This window comes from Lissotriton helveticus, chromosome 8, assembly GCF_964261635.1.
Source record: "Lissotriton helveticus chromosome 8, aLisHel1.1, whole genome shotgun sequence".
Taxonomy (NCBI): Eukaryota; Metazoa; Chordata; class Amphibia; order Caudata; family Salamandridae; genus Lissotriton; species Lissotriton helveticus.
This window is the reverse complement of record NC_136069.1, coordinates 56,912,044-56,937,065: the sequence shown is the minus strand read 5'-3', so window position 1 is coordinate 56,937,065 and position 25,022 is coordinate 56,912,044. Positions and strand designations below refer to the sequence as shown.

Genomic DNA, 25,022 nt, shown 5'->3' with positions numbered 1-25,022 from the left:
TCTCCGTCCCCCGCTTTTTCTGCCCCCTTTCTGTCCTCTGTTCCTCTCAATCAGTTTCCCCCCATTTCCCTGGATGTTTTCTTGGCTCTACTCCAGAAAGTGAAGTCTGGTTCCCCTGCCGACTGTGCGCCAGCTCGCATTTTGAAAGTACTCTTCACCCATTGCCCTGATCCTCCTCTCTCTCTTCTTAATTCTTCTATTTCCTCTGGTTTAGACCCTAATTACTTTAAATCCGCTATAGTTCGTCCTATTTTAAAAAAACCTGGTCTAGACCCTTCCCTCCCTTCCAACTTTAGGCCCATTTCCCTTCTCCCTTACCTCGGAAAGATCTTGGAGAGCCACATCACTTCTTGTCTCTCCTCTTATATCGAGGACAACCACCTCCTGGCCTCCCACCAAGCGGGCTTCCGACCGGCTCATTCCACCGAGTCAGTTGTCTTGTCCGTCTTGGACAAGCTAAAGAGTAAGGCAGATGCCAACTTGCCCCAAGCCTTGGTGCTCCTCGATCTGTCCGCTGCGTTTGACACGGTCGACCATGCCATCCTTCTCGACCGTGTCTGCGCAGCGGGCGTCCGGGGCACAGCCCTCTCTTGGCTCGCCTCCTTCCTTAAAGACCGGACTCAGGCGGTACACCTTTCTTGCTACTCCGCCCCTTCCCGCTTGGTCCCCTGTGGAGTTCCCTAAGGTTCTTCCCTGTCCCCTCTTCTTTTCAACCTTTATATCCGCCCCCTTATTCTTTCCCTCCTTGAGTTGGGGGTCTCCGTGTATAATTACGCGGATGACCTCCAGCTTGTTTTTGACCTTTCTTCTCCCTTGCACTCCCTATCCAAATTTCACTCCACCCTGGTCTTTATTTCAGATTGGATGAACCGGAACCAGCTGAAGCTCAATCTGGACAAGACGGAGCTGGTCCTGACTGGCCCTACCCCTTCCCCTTGGTCGACCGCCTTCTGGCCCTCCACCTCTGGTCCCCCACCTTTACCAGCGGCCTCGGCAAAGACCCTGGGTATTAAAGTCAGTCGGGACCTCTCTATGCATGCCCAGATCAGCTCGGTTGTCTCATCCTGTTTTCTTTCCCTCCGAATCATCCGAAAGGTGTCCCGTTTCTTTTCTTCGGACGCCCTTAAACTCATTATCCTGGCAATGATTCTTTCCCGTCTCGATTACGGGAACAGCCTGTACGTGGGCATCCAAGCGTACGAACTTCGCCGCCTACAGGCTGTTCAGAATCAGGCCGCCCGCCTCATCCTCCACCTCCCAAAGTCTTCCCACATTACCCCCGTTCTGAAAGCACTTCACTGGCTCCCCATCTCCCAGAGATCTCTCTTTAAGATGGGTTGTCTGGTATTTATGGCTCGGGCCCGCATTGGCCCAGCCTTTATTAACTCACTCATCACTCCCTACACCCCCAACCGTCCCCTCAGTTCCTCTCCAATGTACCTCGGTTTTGCAGATCCAAAACCGGAGGCACTAGATTCTCTGTTTTGGGTCCCTCTTTCTGGAACAGTCTCCCTTTACCAATCAGATCCATCACTATTTACTCCCAATTTCGCAAGGCCCTAAAAACCCATTTGTTTTCTATTGCATATTCCTGCTAAACAGTTTCTGGCTTCTCCCATCTCCCTCAGCTCTTACCTCTATCGCCAGGAAGCCGCTTGGTCACAGTGCGCTTTATTAAGAACCTTTTTTCATTTCATTTCATTTCATTTCAAAGACCTGACCATGAAAGAGAAAACCCTTAGGCTCTGTTGGAATAGGAGTCAGTGTAGAGCTGAGGTGCTCCACCCGTATGCACCTAAAATCCCATTGGGGATGCTGACAGCACTGCCACATGGTGGAGACTGGTCCCCCCTCATGGAATGGGAGCGGCTGGGACTCCAAGTGGTAGGCGATTTAGATGAGGATGAGGTGCTGCTGACGTTCCAAACCCTGCAGGATAGATATGGCCTCCCTGATGGTAGTTTCCTGATTCACGCGGCAGTAGCGGTGGCAATTCGGAGGCACTGGAAGGGGGGACAGGCGGAACCAGTGACAACTATGGCTTGCCAATATGTAGTAATGGCGGCGGGGACCTTTAAAGCAGTTACATGCCTCCAGTCTAGAATGTTGCGCGAGGGACTCCAACCCCTAGATAATTTGAAAGCGAAGTGAGAGGCGACCATAGGCAAACCGATACCAGACACACTGTGGGGCCACATCATGAGGAGAACATGGAAAGGGAGCAGAAATGCGCCCTTCCAGCAAGTACAATTTTTTATTTTACACCAGGCCTACCTAACCCCAGGCAAAATCCAGAAATACTTCCAGGTCTGCGGCGCAGCGTGCCCTAGGTGTTCGAAGCAGGGCGCGGACCTGGAGCACATGCTCTGGAGCTGCTCCGTTTTGGGGGATTATTGGGTGGAAGTGGGGGAGCTTCTCAAGGAGATCACTGGTAGACAATTGAACTTTGATATTGCTGTATGCCTGCTACATTGGTTCCCGCACACGCCCAAAACTAAGGTAACAAGTAAGTTAATTGCTTTAGGATTACTTTTAGCCAGGCGAGAAATTACTTGGCACTGGAAATCGAAAGAAGGGCCATCGTGTAAAAGATGTAGAGCGGAGCTACATAGATGGGCTAGCAGCAAGAGCTCCGTTAGGTTCCAATTGGCCAAACGAACGAACTATGAAAAGGCTCTGGAAATGGCTAAAGCTTGGGACACAATGGTACAGGCTCTACTGAACTCTCAGGCGGAGGGGGAAGATTGAATTATATAGAGCATACATGTGACAATTAGTAAGCGCACTGTGTTATGAGCATTCCCATCATTGCTGGTGCTATGTTGTGATATAGGTCCTTTGAAATGTGCCCACACCAATTGCCATATGGAGGGGGGGGGGGTTCTGAGGGGTTTAGTTGGGGATAAACTTGGAAACGTATTTGATGGGTCTAAAATGTGATGGATGCTGACTTTGGTTTGTATGATGTCTAAAACCAATAAAATATGTTTTTAAAAAAGGGTGAGAATCCCAAACTGCTCAGGTGGTCCATTTCCCTACAGGGGATGGACTTTATAGTGGAGCACAGACCAGGGACTGACCATGGCAATGCAGATGGTCTCTCCAGGTATTTCCACTTTGAACATGAAGACACAACTGGTCAAGGTTAGTCTAATGTCCCTGCGTTTTGGGGGGGGGGTTACGTAGGAGAGTAGGGTCTGCTTTCCTATGGTCACACCATTTTTTGCTTTTTGCTTCACTGGTTTTCGACTTCATGTGGCTGTGGGCCTGCTAATCAGACCCACAGCCCTGCTGTTCTCTCTCTAAATTTCACACCATGTACTTTAGGTACATCACCAATTGGGATTTGGGTCACTCTTATGAGTCCCTGTACTGTGTACTATAGGTACCCAGGGCATAGATGCACCCAAGGCTTACCAGGGGCTGCAGCATATATATCTGGACACATATGCACCTATACGCCACTCCTATGGCAGGCCTTAACAATCCTGAAGGCAGAGTGCTTGGTTTTATGTGAGATGGTGCTCTAGCATGAGCTGAGCCTGTCTGCAGCTTTCTGAACCATGTCCTTATAGCTGTTCTGGGATATTGCCATACCATATACTCTTAAGTGCATTATGTACCTCGCGGTCAGATGCTAACTTTGATTTATCAAAACATGTCGTGTAAGGTGTCATACGCTTTGGAATACTATCCCCTCGCCAGTTCTGGCGACTGGGGTAGCATTTCACCCTTCTAGAGAGAGAAGACATGTTACTTCCATTAATCCCGGTTAAAGTTAACCAGAGCCTCAGCATCACAAAATGGATGCTGCTGCCACAGACACAAGTCTGACCTCCTGCTGCTGGGAGTCCTTCCAGCGAGGGAGGCTTGGACAATAGGTTTCCTGTCATAGGGAGGTGCTAGCACCACCCCAGACAGGCTATAGTGTATTGGGACAGGGAGGGCTGAATGAAATGAGACACTGCCTGGGGCACACAAGGTGTCCCATGCATAGTCCAGTTCAAACCGGTGCTGGGGCACTCCAGCCCCAGCTCTGGCGCGAAACTGGACAAAGGGAAAGGGGTGTAACCACCCCCTTCCTGGGTCCCACCCATAGGAGGGACCTAGCAGGTAATCCAGCCCCTAGATTTGGTATATAGGTAGGAGTTGAGTCCCAAGACTTTAGATTTATCCTGACTGAAACTCTGATATGAAACTCTGGACCTTCGACATCCTACTCGACGTAGAAGACTGAAGAATCTCCCTTGTGGTCAAGCAGTGACCACCCTGTGCAAGCAGGCACCATCAAGCGCTCAACGGTTTGCTTTGTCGTTGCTCTCGCCGGAGCTTGAACACAGAGCCTGACTAGACCCAGACTTCCAGACTTCCTTCAGCCCGATCCACAGCCACAGCAAAGCTGAGACCAGTGGAGGCGACGCAAGACGTGGGACTGGCCATCTTGGAAAGCCAGCGAATTTCTTTCCGTGCAACTTCTGAGGCACCCTCGAAGTTGTGCATTGGGGATTTAGAAGCCCGATCCTGAGCACCAACTGCACCGAAGATCACCTCTCCACACTCACCGAGTGCTGCGTGAGGCCCCATTGCATTTTCCTGCTCGACGCGTCTGTCCGGTCACTTGTCCATTGGCTAGTGGCCTTTGTGACAACGAAACTTTTAATTTCCAATGCTGGTCTGGTTGCTCCAGACTGGCCCTTGCTCCCCTGAAAAGGAGCAGCCCATCAGACCTTGCTGGTCTGATCCAGAAGCCATCTTTGATTCCTGCGTGGGTTGCATTTGCCAAGGCCTGTTGATTCTGAATCGAGAACCGACACCGCCAACAGCGAGAGCCTTCGTGGGACAGTCCGTGCCCACCTCCTGGTCGTCATTGACGCCTCCTGGTCCACTTGGCAGCGGAGACAAACTTCACGACAGCACCTGATTGCTTCCCGACATCGCCTGGTTCCTTCCTGGTTCCATCCTGGTCACTGGCTAGTGACCCAGACTCTGTCCCCTCTGCTTTCAGGTACTCTTCATCCTCGATCTGCCCTTGGATCCAACCGGACTCTTCTCTCAAGGTTGCCTGCAGCATCTTTTCTCCAAGGCTCCATAGAACTCCACGACGAAACCCGACACACTTTGAGACCTATGCACCCGCTTCCTGTGGGTGAGGTAACGCGAGTACTGCGGTGCCCCTGTGAAGAGTAACTCTCCTAGTGTCCTAGTTTCAAGTGGTTAGCTTCTAGTCCAGTCAGAAGACTCCTAAACCTTTAACTTTCTAACTGTACGCACCCATTGACTTCTATGTGTGCACGTGTGTGCATTTAGACACTTCACCGGCATCCTGTGGGCCTCCTGCTCCCTAACTACTGTTCGTCCTGTGTAACCCCAGCGATTCCCAAGGCCCTAGGGCTTACCATTGTTCGTGACGTGGTTCTTATACTACTATTTTAGTATATGGTTTAGCGGGCCACCAGGGCCTATCCATATTTGTGCAACTTTTGTATGTTATATTAAGTTACTTGTTATGCGCTTGTGCTCCTGTTCTCATAAAGAGTTCAGAGGGTTGTTTTAGAAATAAATACATATATATTTTGAATATATAACCTGTGTGGTGTCCTTTCATTTGGTATTAAAAGGTTTGCATATGGTAAAACAGCTGGCTTCACATGCCCTCTTGAGTATAGCCTAAGACTGCTTTTGTCCATGCTACCCCTAGGATAGCTGGTCTATAAGGTTGACTTTACAACCATCACCATAAGGGTTGTTTGGACTGGTGCAAGGTGCTCACTAGAATAGTGAACATCATATACCATGCCAACTTCTCACACCACCAACACTACACCGCGATTTATTGCACCCCGACACATCATAGACAGGAGGCGATAAGCCACTTTCTAGACCGATCCCACACATCACGGAAGCAGACAAAACCACACTGGATGCCAAAATATCGGTGGCAGATGTCTCCTGCTCGATCTGTGCTTTGGCCCGGAACAAGGCACCGGGACTGGACGGTCTACCCCTTGAATACTACAGTACCTTCTCTACCCTATTGGTTCCTCATCTGACGGAAACGTTCGCGAATGCACTTGAGAGGAGGGAGCTTCCGAGCTCTCTTCGCGAATCAGTCATAGTGACTTATCTCAAACCACACCGAGACCCACAACAATTGTCTTCCTACCGCCCTATCACACTCCTCTCTGCCGACTGTAAAATATTGGGTGAAATTCTGGCAGATAGATATGAACAAATTCTACGTCCTTTGGTCCATTCGGATCAGTGCGGGTTCGTCCCCGGCAGGAACACGTCCCAAAACATACGGCGGATGTTCCATGTTCAAGATCAGGTGGGAGACTTGTACCCTCACGCGGCCTGTATAATTCTCGATCTGGATAAGGCCTTTGATACTCTCACTTGGCCATACTTCTTTGCTGTACTGCGACAGGCAGGAATAGGTCCAACTCTTCTGCAGTACACGCGGCTCCTTTACACCAACCTCACATCTCGTGTCAGACTAGGCCGATACGTCTCTTCCCCATTCCAGGTGGAGAGGGGTACTAGGCAGGGCTGCCCCCTGTCCCCCTTGATATTCGCCCTGGCAGTGGAGCCCCTGGCGATACATTTGCGTCGGGAGGGGACCACATGGGGCATTCCCATAGCGGACACTGTCCACTGCGTTTCCCTGTACGCGGACGACCTCCTCCTGTACATCCGAGATATTACTGCGGACCTTAAGCCCATATGGACAGCCTTGATGGAGTTCGCGGAGGCATCAGAACTCAAGATAAACTGGGATAAATCCACAATTTACCTATAACACTCGTCCCTTGAGCCACGGGAGATACAAGTGGGTGCGCAGCGTCTGCCTTGGAGCATGAGCGCTCCCCGTTATCTCGGTGTCCGCCTGTACCACTCCCCCACTGACATTTATGAGGGTAATTACCGTAAAGTGTTAGCCAGCATCAGATCGTCGGTGGGCTTCTGGAGGAGCCTCCCGTTGGTCCCGATCGGTCGAGTAGCCATAGCCAAGATGATCATTGTCCCCCGGCTATTATACTACTTCACAAATTTACCAGTTATTCCACCCAGGACTTTCTTTTGTGAACTAGATGCGCTCCTCCACACACTTATATGGGGGGGCTAGCCGACACCGGATAGCTCTCACCAAACTGCAGTTACCCACCACGCAGGGGGGTCTGGGTGCCCCAGCTTTCGAGTCATATTTCCTGGCGGCACAACTCCAGTGGCTGTCGTACTGGATGGCGGGTAGGCATACCGGGTAAACATACACGGCGCAGGGCCCGGTCCCCATTCCCGTACTTCGTTGTCTGTTGCTTCCGGGTACCAAACCTCGACGGACGTATCCACTGCAAGTGTCGGTGGCCCGCAGGTGCATGCAAAGAATTCACCGCATAACGGCGGGGACCCCATGTTACTCCCCTCGGCTGCCGCTGGTCGGCTGGCCCAAGCGGGAACCTTATTTCACACTCACCACGCCCCGTGCATGGACAGAATGCAAGATAACCGAGTCAGAAGCGTTATTCACGGAAGGACAGCTTCGTCCCTACGAACAGCTCATGGAGGAATATGACCTCCCCCTGGCACAGTTTTTAACACACCGACAGCTCATAGACAATTATCGCCCACACTGTGATCTTACAGCTGGCGAGCCATCAACACACCCGGTCATCCATACCATCCTATATATGGGTATCGGCCGACACCTGGTTACTTGGCTGTATAAGTCCATAAGAGAACTCGCAAACAGACCACTTCATAATCTGTGAGCCACCTGGGAAGACGAATTTGGGCAACAGCTACACGACAGGGAATGGGTTAGAGCGCTGGAATTCCCTAAGAAAGTGTCCAGAAATGCTTGTTTTAAAAACATACAGTTCTATATCTTGCATAGAGCGTACCAAACACCTGCACGCCTACAGTGGTTCTACCCAGACACTCAGTTCCTCTGCCCCAGGTGTCACTCACCAGACGCGCAATTCCAGCATATGTTTTGGAGCTGCCCCACTCTACGACAGTACTGGTCTACAATTCTGGACACAATCAAAGTACTCACAGGACTTACAGAGTTACACACGTGGGAAGCAGTCGCTCTATGAGTATTCCGAAGGCCGAAAACACACAAAGTGCAAGTCCGCTTTGCGGCTCTATCATTGCTCCTAGCCAAAAGCAACATCGCCATAAACTGGCGAGCCGCATCGGGTCCCCCGTTGGAGCATGGGTGGGAGCGGTGCAGAAATGGGCACAAGCGGTGGAGGAAACCCTGAGGGAGAAGGAAGCAAAGGGACTGCGAAAACACCCCATATCATTGGAGTGGGCCATGCTATCCCACCAGTTTAAACAAGCACACACGCGCACCGCCCCCAACACCTCTCAACGTGACCCTACGGTCCCGGCAGCGCAAACCTCGCATTAGAGCACGTATACCGCAACCCCGCGCCCCAAACCCTCATGTGTTGTGTGGGCACACCGCCGCGCGTTGCGCTCTCTACTGCACCTAGTGACGTCGTCCATCTGATAGCCCCTACAAACAATACAAGACCACACTAACAGATTGTAGCTGACACGATCCGGACATCCTCCACGATCCTCATTCCCTGACCTCCCCCCCCCCCCCGCAATGCATCCCCAGTTTATCCCTCCAAGTTCCCTTCGAAATCGCATTACAGTAAAGACAAGTGGACTACAACCCCTGGTGTCCCTGCCGTATGCAGGTGGCATGTCCGCTGGTTGAACAACAACATCACTGTTGCCTAATTGTGCATATCATAATGTAATGTGTGTTTATTGGAAAAATTTTAATTAAAAATATTATTTAAAAAAAATACAGGAGTTGACATGTTCAAGATAAACCAAAGAATGAAGATCCTCTGCTTTCTGATCAGTTGTTGGAGGCTGACGAGGGGTAGCCATTGATCTTTTAAGTTGATGGTCATTGGGTTTGGTTGTCATCGCTTTCTCAGAAGACTCAGTTTCTTGTTGTGATTCACTGGTTTCTTCTATTTTTAGACACATTTTTTCCATGCTTTTTTGGATTGCATATGACTTGCTGCATTTGTTTGATCCTTTTCACTCATCAGTTTCAATCAAATTTCAAATAACTTTATTCGGTTTTTTGATACAAAACCATAAAAGGTCATAGTTAAAAATATGAAGAATTCGCAATTTAAAAAATCCATGTTACACATCAGCTAAAATAAAACAAGTATTGTCATCAGTTCTCGTATAACTATTATTGCACTTTACATGAACCTTATTCCAGGGATTAATTTTATACAGGCTGGGGGTCCAAGCATTTCCTGTATTTCATTGAGCACTTTGAAAATCCAATCACAAAAGGTGTACAGTCAGGTTTTAACAATTGTAGGTAAAATAAGGCGGGACGGACTTGAACAAAATTTTGCCTTTTTAAAAGAGGTTTAAGATAAAAAGCCCTTGGGAATTCGTAAAATTTACAAAAAAATACAAAGTGCCACAAATCCTGTGGAGACAAATTGTCGCAGCCACAGGTTGCTAACACTGTCCCTTCGTGACATCCCCTCGGGACTCCTAAAAGTAGATCAAACAAGTTGAACCGGAACCTGATTAGTAAAAAACGCTCGTGTGAGGTTAATGGCCAGAGCAAGTAAGGTTCTACACTAGGCGTAGTTTTAAGCATTATTTGAAGACATGCATTGGGCTTACACAGTTCATTTTCCTCCCTTTCCAGTCTTTTTGGTGTGGCAAAGGACTGTTTAATGTACATAACGTCCTTCCTGGTGATTCCTGCCGGGTTTGAGAACAAATCCGGGCGTCCCTCCTTGCTAAAACTGGTCTTAAGATATTTCATCCAGGGGTTTTTGATCATATAATCCAGGCTCAATGCCTCTCTAAGAAGGCTATGGGTTAGACCAAGCTGTTTTTTGAGTCAGCATTGCCGCCAAAATAGGAGCAGCCGTAAGGGCAGTGAATCACTAATAAATGGCGTGCCAGTTTCTTCGTGCACCGCCATGTTTGGGGTCCCCTGTGGGACACACCGAAGCTGTTTTAAAAATTTATTTTCGGCCACTTGAAGAACCTCTAGATTACAGTGTCCCCATAGGTCGCTACCATAACTGGCTATCGCAATGCTCTTGGCACGGTATACTTTCAGCATAGCAGCCAATGGTCTAATACCCAATCTTGCGGCAAAATCAAATAATGCTGCATTGGCCCTGGTAACTTCTCCCTTTTTTCTGGCCAGCAAGGTGTTCCAATTTAGCTGATTATCGAAAAGAACACCTAAGTATGAAAAGGAGGTGCAAGTGGGTACCCTATTCTCATTTACCAAGAAGGGGTGTTTTTTTTTGCTCCTTTCCCCACCTGCATTACGTACGATTTTGTGTTACTTATGTGCAGGTCTCGACTGTTCATGAACTTGTGGAAGGCGTTTAACAGAGTCTGAAGCCCTTTCGGGGTGTGGGCCAGGAGGACTGCATCGTCCGCATACAGCAGGACGGGCAGTCCTCGCTGGCCCACGTACGGATAGTCGGTCCCTGTCCCAACCAAATGACTTTCAAGGCCATTAATGTATAAATTAAATAGAAAGGGGGCCAGGATGCACCATTGCCTGACCCCCCGTCTAGTATTAACATTTCTTGTAACCCTGAGGTCCATAGAGTATCTAACATTTGCCTTTGTATCTCTATGGAGATCCTTAAGGAAATTCACCAGATGTTGATCCACCCCCATGGCCTCCATGGATTGCCACAACTTTCCTCGGTTGACACAATCAAAAGCCGAGGAGAGATCCGTGAAGGCCATGTAGATGGTCCCTGGGCGTGAGAGAGTGTACTTACTCAGGATCATATAGAGGTTAAGGCATTGGGCCGTGGTTGAGTGTCCGGACCGAAATCCGTATTGGGTATCAGAGATAATCTCGTTGGCCTCAGCCCAGGTCGTCAGCCTCTTCAATATTACTCCCCCTAAGACTTTGACGATAGAATCGATTAGGGAGATGTGCCTATAGTTTAAGGTAATCCTCTCGACAAGTGGCAACACTAATGACTTAACAATCTGTTCTATCTGTGCTATTAGCCAACCCTTTCCCTGTTCAGGCACTAAGATTGTAGCTGACTGATGACCCTTCGTTGGATGGGATTGCACCCTTTTTACCATGACCAGGTCTCGGGGTTGAGAAAAGCTGGGGGTACCCGGGGGGTGTGTAGTATTGCTCCCAAATTTGGGCATCTTTGACCACCTCCCTTTTTTCCCTCCCCCACGCCGCTTCCGTTTCCCTGTACATTTTGTGCTGTAGGCTGCCCTTGTGGCTGTGGAATTATTTATAGCAGGCTTTGGGTCGGGATTGTCACTTTCCTCAGGAATATCAATGCTATCCTGAGTGTAATTTTCGAGGGAGATGGTACTTTGTCTCCCTGATTCTATACTACTCTCTGGTAGTCCTAGGTCTACAAAGCACTGGCTGGTTCTATTTTCGGGGGTGATGCAACTCTGTATGGCGCCCAATGAGGATCTTTTTGAGCTAAGCGATCCAGTTGAGAGCCTTTTGACAGTGAGGTCGATCTCTCTTTCAAGGGCTGCAGCTGCCCTAATAATAAAGTTATCTAGGGTTCCTGCAATACTCCCCCCTTTGGCTGATTTTATGGGCATGACTAGGTGTAAGGTATAGGCACAGGCTAAGTATCTAGAGATAAAGAAAAACAGGGAAGAATATAAAACTTAAAACTTGAAACCCTCTCAGTCCTCCAAAGAGTTCTAACAATGTCTTGATCACCTGTGGTTGCAGTAACAGTAGTAATCAATGTTCCAGAGCTTAGGGGGGTGGCCCGTCCCGTCCTCAGTCGACCTCGGACGGCCACTGACGGTCCCGCCCTTGTCCCCGGCTTCTCCCGGGACGCTCCCGCGTAGCGGGCGTCAAGATCGATTAAGTAGCACCTGAGTTGGCCGTGGGCGGAGCTTCCAGCCGAACGCGTGACCAGCTGTATCAGGTCAGGCAGGGACTCCTGGTACTTGGAGTCCCTGGGGCGTTCGGTGCGTTCTCCAAGCTAGCCCTTTTGCCCCGCAGCAAACAGACACGGCTCCCAAGACAAACAGCGGCTCCCTCCGGTGTCAGTGACCGCGAAGCGGCACCTGCGAAGCGGTTGCTGTGAGGCGAGGGTCCAAGGGTCACCTCTCACGCCAGCAGCAGGTAAGGATGGCTTCACCCAGTCCCAAAGTCACAAGCAATCAGTTTCAATCTTTTGTGAACCTATATCTTGCTATATTTCTGCAGCATCTCAAACTCTTTTCTGTCCAGCCGCCCTTGATGTTAGCTTTTCTTTGTTGAAGGAGTCCTCAGATTTTGTAGTTAGCATCAGTCTGTTAGGAGGTAAAAATCTTCTGCTACCACCTACTTCACTCATGTTTACGAATTTGAATCAACTGAAAAACTGAAACAAAACAATATTAAAATAAACTACCAATATGATGTCTGAAGCATGTCACTTTAGAGCTGCCATTTTGGAAAATGGCAGAAAGGTTGCTCTGAGGAATTAATTTCTGTCTCTATCACATGCTACGTGATCCCCAAAACCTGTGTTTTGACACAAAATGAAGTATATAAGTCTCATGATTCGTGAAATATTACATCACCACTGCAACACATCTGCCATTTTTAAAAATGTCGTCCTGAAAAATTGAGTCTGATTAAAAATGTCTACCCAAGTTAAATTACTTCTCTATTGATACAAAAACACAAATGAAAAATGAAAATCTATGGACAATAATTTTTGAGGGGGATATCAAGGGGCCAGGACTACTACTCCTTCATCTCCAGGCTTGAATCTGGCTCATGCACAATGCATGTGATGGGCACAGCCCAGTCTGTAAAAGGTGAGTTTTAGAAGTTGGGCGAGAGGCAGGACCCCCTCTTGTGTTTGAAGCACCCTGACTCCCCCCCAGAAGGATCATAGAAAGAATCGGAGGCACCTGGCCTCACTAGATTCCGAAACCTAGATCCATTGGGCAACAAAACACACCACTAATATTGTGAGGTCCCCCTGACTATAGAGACGTACCATATCAAGGAGTACATAACATCCCCTTTCCAGTTCCAGTTCCCTGCGTAGGATCAGTGCTGCAGCAGTGAGCTGAGAACCCTTCAAGAATCCAAGTGCTGGACATGCTCTCACATACCCGCTGATCACTGCTCTACAGTAACCCATTGCACATCTAACACATACTCATTGGATGTATTTTGCCTCTTTTTCTAGGTATGATTCAAGCCCTGGGAGGTTTCTTCGCTTACTTTGTCATCTTATCAGAGAACGGGTTCCTGCCTTGGACTCTGCTTGGCATCCGAGCCACGTGGGATGACCATTCGGTCAACGATGTAGAGGATAGTTATGGACAGCAATGGGTAAGTTGCCACTTTTGCTCAAGTCTTACTCAGTGTACTCTTTGTTGAGAACTAGAATGGTGGTTTCCACATCTGCTTTCAGACGTGAGCCAACACAAGGGTAGACAGGCGGTGATAACGTCCCAAACATATCCTACGCTGTGTGCCCAGATTCCCTCATGCTTGATTAACTGCTGTGCCTGACTTCAATATTTGTTTGCCTTTGCCCAGGAATATATATAATGTTGTTGTTCTTCCAGTTAAACTGTTCTAAAGTTCTAATCCAGACAGAATCATTTGGATGGATATGTCTACATTAGAACTGACACCCAGGATGTAAACGTCTGAATGCTCGGCAGCAATTGGCGGTTGAGGTCTGTATACCTATAGCCTACAATTTACGGAGTTAAGAAACTGCAAAAATTTGGTAAGAAGCAAAAGGCACAAACTTAACCCTGGTCAGTTATTATAAAGTCTGAATATTTTTAAGTGTAGCTCAGTGAGGCTATCCCACCTTAGATTTTCCTCACACGTCAAGGATTCCTTGAGTTTTCCGCTGATGAACTTCTTCCCATTTCCACTTTCAGACTTACGAGCAGCGCAAGATCGTTGAATTCACATGCCAAACTGCCTTTTTCATCAGCATTGTGGTTGTGCAGTGGGCCGACTTGGTCATTTCCAAAACTCGAAGGAACTCAGTATTCCAACAGGGAATGAAGTGAGTATGGCCTGAGCTACACCCCTACCCTGAATCCTTTCTACACACCTCAGACTCTTACACAGTAACACATTGATCACTTAATGGCAGTTGCAAGAGCCTCATTCAGGACACAAGTAGAAAGGAGGCTTTCTTACAAACATCTGATCATTCTATTGTACTGTTGTACCTCAAGCATGAGGTTGCTGGTAAGATACCCATATACAACCCGTAATAGTCAACCGCAGCTAGTTCGAGGTAGTCCGTCTTCAATTGTCCCAGCGATAAGCAGAACTAGGTGATGGTACATAATGAGCTATTCTTCTAAATATCTCAACTCTGTTTTCTAGGAATACAGTTTTGATCTTCGCCCTGTTCGAGGAGACTGCACTGGCTGCTTTCCTGTCATACTGCCCCGGAATGGATGTAGCCCTCAGAATGTATCCACTCAAGTAAGCAATGACAAGAATCAAATTAATTGTTCTTACATGCTGTGGCCTGAAGGTGTTGTTGAGTCGGCCTTTTGCCCTTGCACCTTCTTCCAGGCTGTAGTGAGATGGTGTCATCTTCCAGCCATCGTCGAAGCCCTCATATTCCATCACCAGCTAACAACACTTCTCATTTCCTTGCTCACACCCAAGAAAGTAGTTCTAATTTAGCTTCAGTAATTTTAGAATCCACATTGATTTGGCATCGTCGAGCCAATTTTAGCACAACTCCATTAGGCCCCGTGATGAGATTTAAACATCTGGTAGAGACATCTAGCTGCAGATTCCTTACCTTTGAATTTCCCAGGCGTCGTGTAGGAGGCTGGCATAGTATATGGTGCACACTTATTCAAGTGGTGCACCTTGAACTAATCCAGGTAACCCTTATGGTGATTTGAGTGGTCTTTGATAACCTTAGAAAGTACTCAAAGTGGTAGCTTTGGAGAGCAGCCTTCAGGCTTATCTTGAAGGAGTGTTAATCAGATTGTTTTAACAGTTTAGTCTGTAGTGTAAGTTAAATGAAAGAAACACACACACTGTTTATATAAAAATACGTCTATTTCTTACCCAAAAACTCTATAACAAATTGGTATATCTCCTACCCAGAAGATATCAACACAATACACAAGAATATTTAAAATCCAATCATGTAAGTAGCACCAACTACAGTGGTCTCCAGGAGAAGAGCAAAGTGTATAATAAGAAAGTGGAATGCTAACTGCAAAGGAGGACGGGGCTTGGACCAAAAGAATCAGAGGAGCTGGGGACACAAGGAACCACCCAAAGGAAGTACCCAGGAAACCCACAAAAACTGTGTGCAGAGTGGGAACACAGCTCCGTGCCCAATCAAAGTCAAATGAGAAGTCACAGTTGCCATTTTGGAGAAGAACGACCCTTCCCTCTGACCCAGGAGAATTCCCTTGGAGGGCGGAAGGTTGGAGAGCTACCCCACCCGTGGATGCCCTGGGAACCAGCTTACCTACAACAGTGAAGTCAGGTGCATAGGGGTGAAGAGACGTCGGAAACCTCCATAGACGACAATCAAAGACTTAGAAGAAGATGCCTCTGGAGAAGTTCAGGAAGGAGTCCGGTGGAATCTGAGGGTGGATTCCGTAACTGCAGAACCTGCAAGAGAGGGGACAGGTTCTATGACACTCGGAGGTGACCAGGAGGCACGGATACACAATGTACACCTATGTTGGGAGGTTCTGAACTGACGATGGAGACCAGGCGCTGCTGAGGAAGACTAGGAGCCATGCACAAGCTGTCCCATGTCGAATGTTGGTGAGTAGGTGGTCAGTGTCTGGAGGTAGCACCAACAAGCCTTGGTAGCTGCAACTGGCATGGAAGACGAAATAGGAGCAAGGTTGGGACCAGCAAGGTTCAGGCGACTCACCAACAGCAGGAGAGTCACAGCAGGCCTGAGCAAGCAAGGGAGCCCACTGAAGTAGTAGAAGATCCTCAGGTGGACCCACAAGCCGAAGGCACATGAGTCGCAAGAGGACCTCAAGCAGCTCACCAAAGATGAAGGCCCAAGGTGCAGAGGATGCAGCGAGGACACTGATCTCGAGGGAAGAGATGCTGAAGGCTGGAGCTTCTTGTAGCCTGAATATCTCTGGGGTGCAGAGCCAACAACCCTTGGCAACGGCAAGTTTACGCAGTGCACAGGGGTTCGGTCCAAGGGGTTAAGACGAGGGATACTTGCCTCAAAATTGCAGAGGGGACAGGTCAGGCCTTGCGGGAGTGCAGAACTACCAGTGCTGAACTTCAGGAAACGCCTGACAAGAGGCCCACAAGAGGGCAGGAGCAGCAGACCAGTCAGCTTCTTTGCTGTCCCTGCAGATGCAGGCAAGTGACTCCTTCGCTCCATGGGAGATTACTCCAGGTGTCCTTGATGCCCACACATGTGTTCAAGAAGCACAGACCTAGATGATGATGAAGTCTTGAAGAACAGCGAGACTAGGAGCAGCCGGAGTCTTCCTTAATGCAATCTATGTTCCAGTCAAAGTCCAATGAAGTCCAAGTGTCCAGACGGTCGAAGAGCGATGTTGTTTTAGGAATGAGTCTTGCCTCACAACAAATCTAAGGAACCACCCACATGTAAATCTTTACGTACCCTATGGAAAGGGTTGGAACAACTTAGGGGCCTCTCGGAGGAGGGGCTGCAGAGGTGAGGATACTCCTATGCCCTTTGTCGAGTTTCATGCCAAAGTGGGAGCCAGGGTCTCCCTGAACTGGGTCAAACTGGAGTAAACAAGGAGGGCACCAAATATGCCCTTCAAAGTAGTCTGGTGGCACTCGCAAGCACGCCCAGCCCAGCACACTAAGTCCTGTCTGGGAGGTGCTTACACCTGCCTGTGGCAGGAAACCTATTGTTCTACTCTCCCCTGCTCGAGCTCAGCTCAGCAGCAGGAGAGCAGAATCGTGTCTGTGTTGGGGAGCAGCACTCGCTTGCTGGAAGACCCTGAAAGGCTGTTACCGGGAGTACAGAGGGGGTATCCAAAGGAGACCTCCAGTACATGGGATCACACTTCCAACACTGAAACCAGTGTTGGGGTATGAATCCAACATGTTTGATACCATGACCAGGTTCTGTGCACCCACTATATAGTTAGACATCTTGTAATGACTGATGCCCACTATATGCATTTAAATGGCAAACCACACTTACAAAGCCTGGAGAATCGACTCTGGGGTTTGTAGGAGTGTCCTGCTCATGCAGGGGCAACCTCACTTGTATAACCAAGCACCCTTCCCTCAGAACTGAGAGCCTGCCATAGGGGTAACGTAGAGGTTTATATCTGTCGAGAGAGGTGCAAGCACCTACTCACACAGGCTGCAATGGCAGGCCTGAAGTCACAGTTTAAGTGAACTCCCACTGGTGGAAAAATACATGCTACAGCCCATGGGAAACACCTGGTGTACCTATGCCCTGGGTACCTCAGTACCATGTACTAGGGACGTATAAGGGTACACCGGTAGACAATTGTGGAGGTACTAAAGTACTTACCATCATCAGTATAGGAATTAAAGCACAGTTTCTGGGGTCCTGATTAGCCGGACCCCAGAAGTCTAGGTCAAAAACACACTGACACCAAGCAAAAAGTGGGGGTAAACATGAAAGCAGATCCTACTTTCCAACACCCCCCCCCCCCCCAAATGAAAGGAGTTGAGACTAACCTTGCCCAGTTGAGTCTACATTTTCTAAGCGGAAATATCCGAAGAATCCATCTGCGTTGGCATTGTTACTCCCAGGTCTATGTTCCACAGAAAAGTCCTTCCCCTGTAGGGAAATGGACCAGCTCAAAAGTTTGGGATGTTCACCCTTCCTTTGTTTAAGCGATAAGAGGGGCGTATGGTCTATCTGAACAATGAAGTGAGGGCCAAACAGGTATGGCCTCAACTTCTTCAAGGCCCTGACCACAGCAAAGACCTCCCACTCAATAGCTGACCAACGCTTCTCCCTGGGGGTCAATCTTCAGCTTATAAAAGCTAGTGGTTGATCCTGGCCATCTGCAACAGGTTCTGACAATACTGCACCTACCCCTTTCTTAGAAGCATCTTTCTGGACATTGAGGTTTTGGAGAAATCAGGACTTTTCAGAATTGGAGCAGAGCACATGGCTTGCTTCAGGTCATCAGAGGCCTTCTGACAGCTAACTTGACAACTAACTGTCCACTGAACTTTCTTAGGCATTTTCTTGGAGGTGAGATCATGGAGGGGTGTCACTAGGGATTTATAGCCCTTTTCAAACCTCCTGTAGTACCCAGTCAGACCCAAGAAATCTCTAACCTAAGTCCTTCATGTTCTGGATTTTGCTCTCCAATGGCTGAATTTGGTTTCCATCTATTAGGTGACCCAATTACACAACCTTACTGTGCCCTATCTGGCACTTCCTGGCCTTGACAGTGAGGCCTGCCTTTTGCAGGGCTTTAAGAACATTTCTGAGTTGGACCAGGTGATCGTCCCAGGTGGAGCTAAAGGCAGCAATATCATTCATCTAGATTTGCTGCACTATAGGCTTACAAACCTGTCAAGACTTTGTTCACCAGCCTCTGAAGGTGGCAGGTGCAATCTTCAACCCAAAAGGCATAACAATAAATTGATAATGCCCAATAGGGGATGAAAATGCTTTCTGATAGATACATCTGCCGTGTGGATTCCTCACCTTGTGAATATCCCCTTGCGTCAGCAACATTCGGAAATTCTTTTTGTAGCTTCGCGCCGACGTGGATCCGGACGTCACAGAGGCACGGCATCGCACGCGACCTCGCTGACATCACCGGCGCCTATAACAGGCCCACGCCGGCGTGATGACATCAGTTCCCTTTTTTCCGCGTCGTCGACGCTAACGGTTTTCAGGGATCGTGTAGTAGCTTACAGTAACTTTGTTACTATTTCTTCGTATTTGTGTCTTTCTTACATTCTCTTCGAGATGTCGTCGAAGAAGACGGGATTTAAAGCCTGCGGTGAATGTGGCAAGACCATGTCAATCACCGACCCCCACGAATGCTGTGTATGGTGTTTGAGCTCAGACCATGATGTCGAGGACTGTTCCTGCTGCAAGAAGATGACTCCAAAAGCCTTAAGAGAGAGGGAGACAAAGCTCCTTATGGCGAAACTCAAGAGCAAAAAAGCTAAGAAGTCGTCAAAATCTCGATCTCGTCGGTCGAGGTCGAGGTCTCGTTCGAGGTCACACTCGGAGTCATCGTCAGCACACGCTTCGAAGTCATCGAAGAAGAAACACAGAAGGAAGTCCCATGAGTCACGTCATCACTCCGGGAAGGACTCTAGCTCGAAACCGAAGTCCCAGATCAAGCTCGTGTGTAAAGAAGTGGAGGTTTCGGAGTCGGAACATGAAGAGGCTGTGCATCCGGTTTCACCCGAACCTCAGGAACAGGTCCAATCTCCGATTCTATCGAATCCTTCTGGTCAGGAGGATGAAGGTGAGGAGCAGGGGGCTGGTGGAGCCGAAGTTCCGGCACCCGATGGTTCATCGACTCCGGTTCCGGCGCCCGAAGAAGAGGTCGACGTCGTATCGACTCCGCCTCCCCGGGAACAACCGAGAGGTCCGTATCCTGAGTTTCCGACTCCAGGTCAGGATCCTTCCCAGTTCCTGAACGCCATGTATGGTGTATATTCAAGGGCAATGTTCCCGTCTGGTGCACCTGTTGGTCCCACGGGTCCTATGGCCTTTAACTTAGGGGTTCCGCAGGCTTATGCCCCTGCACCCTTCATGCCCTTTATGCCGGCTCTACCGCCGCATTGGCATTTTCCGACACCGAAGCGCACGACGCCGGCTCCATCGATGCCGATCCCATCGACGCCGATACCCGTGACTCCGAGGCAGGATTCTGTCCGACCTCGTGTCGAGAAGCCTCGTCCGACGTCGGGTTCGACGCCGGCAGTGACCCCGTCGGAGTCGATTCCGAATCCTTTAACTTCGATTGTGAAAGAAAGGTCTCGGAGAAAGGCCCAGAGACTTTTAGAAGAGGAAAAATATGGGTATTCTGACACTGAGGAAGGAGAATTACAGGATTCTGAAGATCCTTTTGATGACTTATGTGAAGCCAGTGGTCTTGAACTGTCACCTGAATGGGAGTTGGCTTCTGTATCGAATGCTCCATCTAAGGATGTGGTGCCTTACCACACTGTGATTAAGAAGGCAGCGAGTTTACTAAACATAACTCTGCCTACAGCTGATTATAAACCCAATATTTTAACTGAGGTACTTCATTCACCCTCATCTGTGATCGAGCCTATGTTACCATTCAATGAGGCGTTGTCTGAACCTGTCTATGAGGTCTGGAAGAAACCCTTGTCTGCTCCAGCTGTTTCTAGAACGGTGGCGAGAAGGTATAGAGCTGCACCGGATGATCCTGCATTTTTAACAACGCATCCTCTTCCTGAGAGTTTGGTAGTGCAGGCTGCCTGTTCTAAAAAATCTGCTGGGGCATTTCCACAGGTTCCTGGAGACAAGGAATCCAGGAAACAGGACCAAAATGCTAAAAAGGTTTTTTCATCAGCCAGCATGGCATTGAAATCAACCAATGCTACGTGTTTGATGGGGAGATATATCCATGCTTTGATGGACTCTGTCAAACAACTCATTCCAAAGGTTCCTGAGGATGACAGGAAGGATTTTCAAGAAGTAATCTCAGACACCCAAGCAGCTGCGAGACAGGTCATCCAGAGTGGTTTGGACACTGCAGACTCGGTGGCAAGAGTCATGGGTTCCTCTGTGGCTACTAGGAGAGCTGCTTGGCTCAAATCTTCAGAGTTTTCTGCTGATGTCCAGTCTGCTTTAATGGACTTACCCTTTGATGGTTCAGGTCTGTTTGGAAAGAAAGCTGATACTGCCTTGGAACGTTTTAAGGACAGTAGGGCCACTGCAAAATCTTTAGGCCTTCAATCCAGAGGTACTACCGGAAGACGCTTCAGAGGATTTGGCCGATCTTCCTTTCGATCTTACAGATCATTCCAGCAGCAGCAGCCTCAGCAGCAGCAGCAGAACACGCTGTACAAGTCGTACAGAGGCAGACAAAGACCCCGTCCTAGAGGTCGTCAAGCTTCCTCCTCCTCCTCCTCCTCTCCTTCCCAACCCCCGGCCAACGCAGCAAAGCAGCCCTAGATCCGCCATTCCGGATCATGTGGGCCCAGTAGGGGGTCGGCTTACTCATTTTCTACAAGATTGGGAATTTATAACATCGGATCTTTGGGTTCTCAATCTTGTAGAGAATGGGTATGCTCTTCCTTTCCAGGAATTCCCTCCCAATTACCCTCCTTGCCAGGGTTATTGTTCAGAAGACCACCTGCTTCTCTTGCAGGAAGAAGTCCTGGCATTATTTCGAAAGGGTGCAATAGAGGTGGTTCCAGGGCAGGAAAGGGGTCAGGGGTGCTACTCCCGGTATTTCCTGATCCCCAAGAAAGATGGCAGACTTCGGCCAATCCTGGACCTCAGGATTTTGAACCTTTACCTGAAGCAGGAAAAGTTCAAAATGCTCACTCTTGCACAGGTTCTTCAGGCGCTGTTGGAAGAGGACTGGATGGTGTCGATCGACTTGCAAGATGCGTATTTTCATATTCCCATCTTGAAGTCTCACAGAAAGTATCTCCGTTTCACGGTTGGGTCACAGCATTACCAGTTTGTGGTCCTTCCGTTTGGCCTTACTACTGCACCTCGAGTCTTCACCAAGGTGATGGCAGTGGTGGCAGCTCATCTCAGGAGAACGGGGATTCATGTATTTCCGTATCTAGACGACTGGCTGATCAAAGCGGAGTCGCCAGAGAAGGTGCTCCATCATCTGCAAGAGACAACTCAGTTGTTGCACAGGTTGGGTTTTTCGATAAATGTACCCAAGTCTCACCTGGTGCCCTCACAGCGCAACCTGTTCATAGGTGCGGTACTGGACACAACCGTATGTCGTGCATTCCCTCCCCCTCAAAGAATTCGCGACATACGGGAGATGATTCCTTTATTTTACAATGGAGCGGTCGTTCCAGTCCTGAAGGTCCTTCGCCTACTCGGTCTGATGGCTTCATGCATTCTGTTGGTCAACCATGCACGCTGGCACATGAGGGCACTCCAGTGGTGCCTCCGCAGGCAGTGGTATCAGCACAACGGAGATCTCGGGGAGTCAGTGAGGATCTCCAGGGAAGCTGCAGCGGATCTGTCTTGGTGGAGCGTGGAAGGCAATCTGTCACAAGGAAAGCCTTTTCAACTTCCTCCAGCGGTGGCCACAGTGATAACGGATGCATCCACTCTCGGGTGGGGTGCTCATCTGGGAGACCTGGAGGTCAAGCGTCTTTGGTCTCCAGAGGAAAGGTTGCTTCACATCAACCTTCTAGAATTGCGGGCGATACGTTTGGCGCTCAAGGCCTTCCTCCCTTCCCTTCGCGGTCAGTCAGTCCAGGTCCTGACGGACAACACGACCGCGATGTGGTACATCAACAAGCAGGGAGGAGTGGGGTCGCAGTGTCTCTGCAGAGAGGCTCTGCGTCTCTGGTCCTGGGTTCAGGACCATCAGATTTGTCTGATGGCAAATCATCTGGCCGGGGTTCTGAACGTTCGTGCAGACAGTCTCAGTCGGCAGTTCTCTGCCGATCACGAGTGGAGGCTTCACCCGGAGGTGGTTCACGACATCTTTCAGATGTGGGGGACACCTCGGGTGGACCTGTTCGCCACTCACGAGAATGCTCACTGCCTGTCATTCTGCAGTCTCCAGTATCCGATGCAAGGAGCCTTGGGGGACGCGTTTCAGTTGAGTTGGGACTCGCAGCTCCTTTACGCGTTTCCTCCCATACCCTTGATTCCTCGGGTTCTGAGGAAGATTCGCCAAGACCGGGCCCAAGTCATATTGATCGCCCCGGATTGGCCAAGAAGGGTGTGGTATTCAGACCTTCTCCACCTCTCCTCTCACCCGCAGCTCCGTCTCCCTTACAGGGCAGATCTCCTCTCTCAGATGGAGGGGCAGGTTCTACACCCCCACCTCCAGACCTTACACCTTCATGCCTGGAGATTGAGCGGGGCAACTTGATTTCTTTTTCTCTCCCTCACGATGTGGTGGATGTCATTTTGTCGGCCAGGCGTGACTCCACTAAGTCCATCTATTCTTATAGGTGGTCTAAATTTGTTGTTTGGTGCAGGGAGAAGTCTATAGACCCTTTGAGGTCCCATTTATCTGATGTGCTCCAGTTTGCCCTTTCCCTGGCCCAGCAGGGGCTTGCTGTTGCCACGGTGAAGGGATATCTGATTGCGCTGTCGGCATTTATCTGTATGCCTGACCAGCCTTCTCTTTTTAAGTCTCCCATTGTTTTAAGGTTTCTGAAGGGCCTTACTAATAGGTTCCCTCCTACACCCTTTGTTGTGCCTCAGTGGGATTTGAACCTAGTTTTGACATTTTTGATGGGTGCTCCCTTTGAGCCTCTTCACAAGTGTCCCATGAGGCTTCTGACTTTGAAAACGGTTTTTCTCGTTGCAATAACCTCAGCAAGGAGGGTAAGTGAGCTTCAAGCTCTTAGTTCCAAGCCCCCATTCCTGACCATTCATGCTGAACGAATGGTTCTTAGGACCAGGGCTGTTTTTCTGCCTAAGGTGGTGACTCCTTTCCACCTTGGTCAATCCATTACCCTTCCTACCTTTTATCCTCCCCCTCACCCTTCCAAGGAGGAGGAGAGATTACACCGTCTTGACCCCAAGAGGGCGGTGTCTTTTTACTTGGACAGGACAAAGGACTGTCGAGTGGACGACCAGCTCTTCGTTGGCTTTGCTGGCTGCAAGAAAGGAAGAGCGGTCCATAAGAGGACTCTGTCGAGGTGGATCGTGCTCTGCATTAAGATCTGCTACTCTTTGGCTGGTAAGGACCCTCCAGAGGGTATTAGAGCACATTCGACTAGAGCAAAGTCTGCATCATCTGCTTTGTCTAGAGGTGTACCTGTTGAGGACATTTGCAGAGCCGCGACTTGGGCCTCCCTCCACACTTTCGCGAAGCACTACTGCTTGGATACCGAGGTGAGGAGGGACGGCCATTTCGCTCGCTCTGTCCTCCAAGATTTCTTGGTATAGCAGAGTGGACACCCTCCTCCGGGAGTGGGGACTGCTGTGGGACTCTATTCACAAGGTGAGGAATCCACACGGCAGATGTATCTATCAGAAGAACAAGTTACTTACCTTCGGTAACGCTTTTTCTGGTAGATACTATATCTGCCTGTGGATTCCTCACTGACCCACCCGCCTCCCCGTTGTCCACTCTTCTATGCCAGAGTTTCTATGATGTGTTATTTTATTGTCATGGAAATGTTTATTTCAAATGTTGTTATTGCATTTGCTTCACACTGTGTGTGTTACCTTGTTTCTATACTACGTATACTGTGTATATTTCTACTATCATCGGTCCGTCCGTGTGCCTCGATGGCACGGAAAAAAGGGCGGAACTGATGTCATCACGCCGGCGTGGGCCTGTTATAGGCGCCGGTGACGTCAGCGAGGTCGCGTGCGATGCCGTGCCTCTGTGACGTCCGGATCCACGTCGGCGCGAAGCTACAAAAAGAATTTCCGAATGTTGCTGACGCAAGGGGATATTCACAAGGTGAGGAATCCACAGGCAGATATAGTATCTACCAGAAAAAGCGTTACCGAAGGTAAGTAACTTGTTCGTTACTGGCAAACCATCCTTGTAGAGTATGATTTGCCAGTAACCAGTAATCAGTTCTAGTGACTGCATTGAGTCCCCTGTAATTCACATAGAACCTCAACTCTCTCTTATCATCCTTGGTGTAAGGTTTTGGGACAAGGATAGCGCAGGGGCTATCTGAAGTCTTAATGACCCACAAATCCAGCATCTTTTGGACCTCAGTCTTGAAGCAGTCTCTAACATGCTCAGGCTGTCTGAACATTTTGTTTCTCACAGGCAGGCTATCTCCAGTGTCCACCTCATGGGTATACCATGTTGTCTGACTGTGTGTCTGAGCAAATAATTTACTG

The 25,022-nt window shown here is 49.1% G+C and overlaps 1 protein-coding gene across 8 annotated transcripts in view; it reads left to right on the top strand.

The window, feature by feature from the left end:
• Positions 1-25,022, top strand: part of LOC144772352 (sodium/potassium-transporting ATPase subunit alpha-1-like) — a 3,188,308-nt gene that overhangs the window by 2,842,614 nt on the left and 320,672 nt on the right. For all 8 annotated transcript variants that reach the window (XM_078656610.1, XM_078656616.1, XM_078656614.1 and 5 more), the window contains 3 exons: positions 13,230-13,375; positions 13,942-14,072; positions 14,402-14,503. In XM_078656610.1, the coding sequence (XP_078512736.1) occupies positions 13,230-13,375; positions 13,942-14,072; positions 14,402-14,503 (379 nt within the window). The remainder of the gene's footprint in view (positions 1-13,229; positions 13,376-13,941; positions 14,073-14,401; positions 14,504-25,022) is intronic.